Source organism: Austrofundulus limnaeus, unplaced genomic scaffold (assembly GCF_001266775.1).
Source record: "Austrofundulus limnaeus strain Quisiro unplaced genomic scaffold, Austrofundulus_limnaeus-1.0 Scaffold744, whole genome shotgun sequence".
NCBI lineage: Eukaryota > Metazoa > Chordata > Actinopteri > Cyprinodontiformes > Rivulidae > Austrofundulus > Austrofundulus limnaeus.
The window spans coordinates 106,556-113,220 of record NW_013953146.1 but is presented as its reverse complement, the minus strand read 5'-3'; the positions used below and the strand labels follow the sequence as shown (position 1 = coordinate 113,220).

The following is a 6,665-nucleotide window of genomic DNA, read 5'->3' as shown; positions in this document are numbered from 1 at the left end:
ATATAGATATATATACAGTATACTGTTTATACATGTTCTGGCAGGAGCACAGCCCATTCAAATGTTATTTTTAATTAGCTGAATTGGATAGTCTCAAAAAAGCACATCAGATAAAAAAAACCAGACCTTTATCATAATCTTTACTTGTACAGTGTAAAACTCAAGTAAGGCACGTGTCATAGTCTGTGTCTGAGTATTTTCTGTCATTAGTTTGCAGTTTTCTTTGTGTATTCTGGCCTTTTTCCATCCTGCCCTCCTGTCTGCCTCTGCTCCAGCCCCGCCCACACTCACCCGTGTCTCCTCCAGGTGTTTCTTGTTTACCCATCATTAGAATCACATCACTCTATAACTCTGCCTTGGCTACTTTATCACTAGATTTTAAATTGCACAACCCTGACTATTTTGTTTTTTCTGGTCACTTTTACCACTGGATCTAATTGCACTACTCCAGCTATATTGTCTGCTCTGATTACTGTATTGAACTGGTGTACATATGTTTTACATATTTTATTAAATTTTTTCCTTTATCCTTTGTATTTTCTTTATTTGCTATATTTTACACTTATGACACCTTTACACCGAAACAGATTCTCAGTCTGTGAATCCTGTTCATTGACAATGGCTATAAAACTGATTCTGATTAGTTTGTCTTTTCTGCCTCCTGTCCTCAGTGTTTGTTGGATCATTGTGCTGTTGTCCCTCAGCCTGTGTGGATGTCTCTATGTGCTTTTCATTCATCGTTATTAAGGACGTTCTAGGAGCTTGTAACATATGTACTGTTATTTATTATGACCCCCGCACACGAAGTGAGGGTCACATTGTTTTCGTACTTTTTTTTCAGTGATCTTTGGTCAACCGTAGCACAAAAACGGCTGCACCAATCAACATGAAATTTGGCAGGACTGTAGATGAGTCTGACCTACACTGCTCCAGCCAACGGTTTTACGATAGACCCCATATTTGAGGAGGGGGCTCCTTTCAAAGAGGGGATGTCTGGACATGCAAAAATGCATATAACTCAGAAACTGTTCAACATAGAAGTTTCAGATTTCTTTTGTTGTTTAGCTCTGATGAAGCTCTATCCATCAGGCCCACCAATCAGTGCCCCCCCACCTCGGACCCCCAATAAATCTGAAAAAGGGGTATCTTGACATACAAAAATGGTTATAGCTCAAAAACTAATAAACATTGAAGCTTCAGATTTTCTTTGGTTGTTTAGCTCTGATGAGGGTCTGTCCATCAAGTCAACCAATGCCTCCCCAACCCAAAAAATACCCTCACCCAAACCAGTGCAATTTTGGGATGCACCTTAGGAATAATGACTTCTTAGTTCTGGTGCATTTGTGTGTGCGGGGGTCATTATGTTACCGCTATACGGTGTCTAGTTTTATACATTTTCTGCTACTTTTTAATTGGCTATTATTAAGTTTTATTAGGATACAAGATGCTTCCTACAAAAAACTGAATGTGAATATTTTCCTAAAATTTCATGGCGATATCTTGAACACTGAGGAAGTTATGAGCAAAAATAGATAACAGCAAGGTGAAATGGTCACAAAGGCACCATTGGTTCTGCTGTGAACTGCAGCAAGAAAACATGAGCTGATTTCACCTAAACAAACATCAATAACTTCCCTCATACTTGAGATAATCACATGATTTTGGTGTTATTTTGTATGGTTTGAAACGTCCTTTTGAAATCCGCAGTCAGATTTAAAATTGGTGTAGGATTAAAAATGTATCCACTCCCCTACATTAATTGTTTTGTGAAGAATGAAAAACTAGAAACAATGGGAATTTAGCACCACATATTGTACTATTTAAGCCATTTTCTTAATGGAAGGCAACTCCAGCCACAGCTTTTGATAATGAAAATCTTCAAACAGGTGATGTGTCCATTTAGCTTTGTAATATCTTAAAAACCAAGACTCTTTTGCACCTCTATTCAATGTCAGTGTTTGCTAAGAAGTGCACATTTATATCTGTAAATACTGTATATTCCTTTTAATCTTCTGGTTGACTTAAAAACAAAAGTAGTCCTGAATGTGACTTGAACAGGTATTTCAAGGGTCTTTACAAGCGTCATGTTTGTGTTTTTCAGAGCTGCTGTATACCGAAGGGCATGCACATTTGCTTTTAGTCTCGTACAGAAAGGAACCGGATTACTTTACATGAAAGGCTTTTGGTACAAATTCAGTTACAACAATTACAACAGTGCTAGGCACAGATGAAAAGCATGTACTTTGAAATTTTGGGAGCTTCAACAACTCATTTTCAAAAGATGAGCTGGATTTACAGTCCTTTTTTTATTGGCAATAAAGAGAATAGTCCAAAATCTATATGTAATGATGTAAACTGGGGCAAATCTAACCATGTCTGTAAGCAGTTTGTTTCTTACAGAGATGACTGTTGGTGACATCTGGTGAACATTTTAAAATAAATGCAAAGATTTTCATTGTTCAAGAAAGCCACCAGGTCACTGTACTTGTAAATATTTGAGTTAGCAAGACACATTTTCTTTCAAATAGTCTTATGAACATAAACTTGTTTTGAACCCTTCAATTTAGTTCCCAAGAGTCAGAAAGTGCAAGACGTTGGACAATTTTAGGAGCAGTTGGCAAACAATGAAATTTAATTGACTGGAGACAAAAAAAAAGATCATGGGTTCACCAAGATTGCAAGAGACAGAAGAAATTGTACCATAGTCTGACTATTCCACATTTTCATTATTCTTGCTCTAATGTCTTGTTAACTTCGTAACTCATGCCCACCTCTGGAAGTGCTTACTCAAAGGTTGTTTTAGGAAAAAAAAATAAATGCACCCTGCAAAATGTCACTTTCAACTGATCTGGATGCCAAGTTGTACTATATGCAGGGGTAGCAAAAGACTGTCAGGAGTAAAATGTCTTCATTGATTCTAGTTCAGCTATAGAATACCTTTACATTTTTAATGTTCATGGAGAAAAAAAAAGTTTGTGCATTCACACAACAGCTGTCATGTCTTAAGTGGACATTCTAAGTGGCATTTCTACACCAAATCTTGATTCTCAAATGTACAGTAGTTTATTGCTAAAGAGGTAGTTTATTGCTAAAGAGTCCTAATGAGAGAGAAAACAATAACTATTGCATGACTGGATTATTCCCTTTACCCATTCCCGTTTAAGATCCAAAATGATAAGTCACTGTTTCAATGCCAATTTGTCTTTAAAGATTACACAGACTGCATCATTTTACTGACAAACCAAAAAACATTAAACCAGCTTTTATTGATGTATAAGAAATAAATCAGCATCCAGCCTTCATCTGGTTGTGGGGAGGCAGAGGCTTGTTCAGGTGGATGCCCACAGTCAGACCAAACTCCTGGCTGGCATGTTTCTCCTGAACTTCAGGTTTCAGCTGGAAGGTCTTCTCATCAAAGCAACCCAGAGAGAAGAAGGACAGGGGCTTCTCTTCCAGGAGACCCTGCAGTCGTGTACGCCAGGCCTCCAACATGGATTTACAATCTTCGTCAGCTACAGATGCTGGAGCCCAGAAGATCTGAGGGGCCAGAACCTGGAAGCCACAGTAGTGCAGGATGCCATTCTGCAGAGAAATTTTTTTTTAAGTAAAGCATCAACTTCACTCTGATTAATTTAATACAAAATACCTGCAGAGGCCACAGCGTGACGTTCATGTCCCCATCGATGCCAGTTGGGCTGAACATGGATTCAGAAGACCTAGTGGTGAAGGACAACATGGCCTTCTTGTCCTGTAACAAAACAAAATACGCTAGAAAGTTCTTTTAAAAGACCTGCCAAAACATGTGATCAGAGCATCACCTTGAAGACTCCCTGGCTGTAACGCTTCTCCTGGGAATAGGCAAATCCATGAGTGAGCACTCTGTCGATCCAACCCTTCATGATTGCAGGAAAGCCAAACCAGTAGATGGGGAACTACCGAAGAAAGATCACAGTGCTGGTTTAAAAAAAAAAAAAAAGTGACTTAGCATGGACTTTACTGCTAAAAGACATTACCTGAAATATGATCAGGTCTGCCTCAGTGACTTTAGTTTGCTCTTTAGTAATGTCATCTGACAGCCGTCCTTCTTCCCAAGCAAGCTTGCTCTCCATCAGGTAACAGAAGTTCTCAGCATTAGCCACTTCTCCTGGGTAGGAAAAAAAAATATCTAAATAATTACAGTGAGAATTACCACCAATAAGTCAAGTGATATTTCATACCTTTTAAGTCCTCAGCAGTGGCTGTGGCTTTAAAGTTCATAGCATACAGGTCAGACACTTCCACGGTGCAGCCCTGAGCAGTCAGAACCTCCACAGCAGCATTTTTAGCTGCAGCATTGAATGAAGCAGAGCTCTGGTGGGCATAAATGATCAGCACTCTCTTTGCTGCAAAAACAGTAGAAAAACAAACTCATCAGCAGTCCTTCAGTTACACAGAATTGGCTGTTTTTGTTGTTGCATACACATAATACAGAGTACACACAAACTGTTTCACAAATAAAGACATCTTTACCCATTTTGATGCCACAACCAGACTAGAGCTGATACTTTTTAAAAAGCTGGTTTAGTGATGCTCAGCATGCAGCAAACTGTCTTCATGCTGCTTTTATTCACCCTTTTGATACAGGCTGGCTCAGGTGTTGGCAATCAGCAATTAAACTCACCAATCAGCCAGCTGGCCCTTTGTGTAAATCTTTTACTGTTCATGATGTCAAACCAAGTTTCAGATACTGAGAGGAACCCAAACAATGATAAACTACTGGCTAAATCCAAAAAGCAATAATCCGGATCACCCAACACTAGATATTTTAAGTACAAGCTGGAAAAAGGGAAAAAGACAGGCAAGTAGTTTTGGGTGGGTGATTCAAGAGGAAACAGAGAAATATCCAATTCATAATCTAACAATAAGTCCAGTGTTACCACCGTCAGTAATACCACCCTGGATTCTACCAGAAGCTTCAGTTGATTTGACATTAATGGAAAAGAAAAGAGATACATCATACATTTTCAACTCACAGACAGTGCAGGATTATATACTGTAAACAATTATTATCAGTAAATTCAAATATGTACAGATGCTTCAAAGGAAACAGAGAAAATAGGAGTTGCATTTGTAATACCAGAATTTCAAATAAAAGTAGGTAAAAGAATCACAGACAATTTATCAGTTTATGCAGGAGAAATGATTGCAGTATTATTAGCCATACAGTGGGTATAATAAGTAAAACCTATAAAATCTATAATCTGTTCAGACTCAAGTTAAATTTTAATGAGTATAAAAAACAATCACAGACAGCAGGCCAGACATTTTACTAGAAATTAGTCACACACTATTCAGAATACAAAGGATGGGGTTAACTGCTGTTTTTATTTGGGTACCAGCACATATAGGGGTAAGAGGAAATGAAAAAGCAGATAAAATGGCAAAAAAGGCAGTTCAAAATGACCATTAACATTATAAGACAAGTAAATCTGAAGCAAGAAGCATAATTAATGAAAGATTGAAGAAAGAATGGCAGAAGAGATGGGAGAGAGATAACAAAGGGAAGTGGTTTTATAAGATCCAAAGGATGGTAGGAGAAACAAGAGCTGGAAAAAGGAGCAGAAAAGAAGAAAGAGTGATAACAATAATTTCTGCTTGGCCTTCAGAGGAGTCAGACGTTTTTTGCTCTCTCTCCCGAACCTGTCCCTTTTTCCCTGCTTCGCAGCTGGGTCAAGCCTTTCTTCTACGCATCATTCGATAACAAAAGAATTATGGATCTGGTCAACTGTCTCTGAATGCAATCGACAATATTTTTTCAACACTGAGATTGGAGCAAGGGGAGTGCAGCTGTCCCAGTGGAACTGTCACGGCGGACGGAGTTTCTGGGTCCTGGGGGGTGGAATCTGATCTGCCTGGACCTGCTCTTCATTGATGTTTGTGACGCTCCTGCTCCTGCTATGAGTTAATTGTCAGTTGCAGGTGCGTCCTGTTACCTGATTACCTTCCAGGTCTTTTGGAGACGGAGTCAGATCGGTCTTAAGCAGCCGGCAGTGCAGGTGTGTGGAGAAGAGGTCCCGGGACGGAACGCTGTTGACGTGGCAGACTTGACAAGGGCGGTAGGCTTGAATTTGTTGGCGGTAGCATAAACTGTGCATTGACTGTAACTAAATGGCTTCCGCATCAGGTGGAAATAGTGGTGGTGAAATGGAATGGGAGATGGCAAGATCATCTAGAATGAAAAGAAATATAAGGAAAAGACAGGAGAGAGCGAGAAGCTGGTCAGAAGAGAGCGAATCAAGAGAAGACATTAGCAAAAAGACAAAAATAAATACGAGTCCGAGAAAACAAACACAAGAAGTACAGACTAACAAGGAAGTAGAATGGAAAGTTATGATTGAGTTCAAACAGGAAGGGGGGCAGTTTCATCCAATTAAACTGACAAAAGCCATCGAGAAAGAGATTGGGAGGATTAAACTGGCCGGACTCATGAATAATAAGAAAATACTTATCCATGCAGAGAACAGACAACAGCAAGAAAAAATTGTTAAGATGACAACACTGGTTGGAGAAACAATTAAAGCATACATACCTGGAACACTTGCAAAACTAAAGGGAGTAATATCAGGAGTACCACTTGACATAACAATAGATGAAATCAAAGGAGGGAAAATTACAGAAGCAACTAG

At 39.1% G+C, this 6,665-nt stretch overlaps 2 protein-coding genes across 3 annotated transcripts; one reads left to right on the top strand and one right to left on the bottom strand.

Annotated features, from left to right (window-relative positions):
• Positions 1-3,203: 3,203 nt before the first annotated feature.
• Positions 3,204-4,587, bottom strand: LOC106532287 (ribosyldihydronicotinamide dehydrogenase [quinone]). 2 transcript variants are annotated; one of them, XM_014028308.1, is made up of 6 exons: positions 4,510-4,587; positions 4,218-4,382; positions 4,014-4,165; positions 3,819-3,932; positions 3,647-3,748; positions 3,204-3,582 (listed from the first exon to the last, which is right to left on the bottom strand). In XM_014028308.1, the coding sequence occupies exons 1-6, from the start codon at positions 4,511-4,513 to the stop codon at positions 3,286-3,288; spliced, it is 834 nt and encodes a 277-aa protein (XP_013883762.1). In that variant the 5' UTR covers positions 4,514-4,587; the 3' UTR covers positions 3,204-3,285. The 2 variants fall into 2 exon arrangements, with proteins under 2 accessions (XP_013883762.1, XP_013883763.1); XM_014028309.1 differs by having other exon boundaries at positions 4,014-4,144; positions 4,510-4,583.
• A 1,480-nt stretch (positions 4,588-6,067) lies between these two features.
• On the top strand, positions 6,068-6,665 carry LOC106532290 (uncharacterized; the record flags this gene model as incomplete). The annotated part of the gene is given in 1 exon segment (XM_014028311.1): positions 6,068-6,665. A coding segment is annotated over 1 exon segment (518 nt), but the record flags the coding sequence as incomplete, so codon positions are not given.

Coding starts and splice junctions, on each gene's coding strand:
- LOC106532287 (XM_014028308.1), bottom strand. Junction 3,933..4,013: donor CAGACCTGATCATATTTCAG/GTAATGTCTTTT, acceptor TTTCTTCGGTAG/TTCCCCATCTACTGGTTTGG. Junction 3,583..3,646: donor TCACGCTGTGGCCTCTGCAG/GTATTTTGTATT, acceptor ATTTCTCTGCAG/AATGGCATCCTGCACTACTG.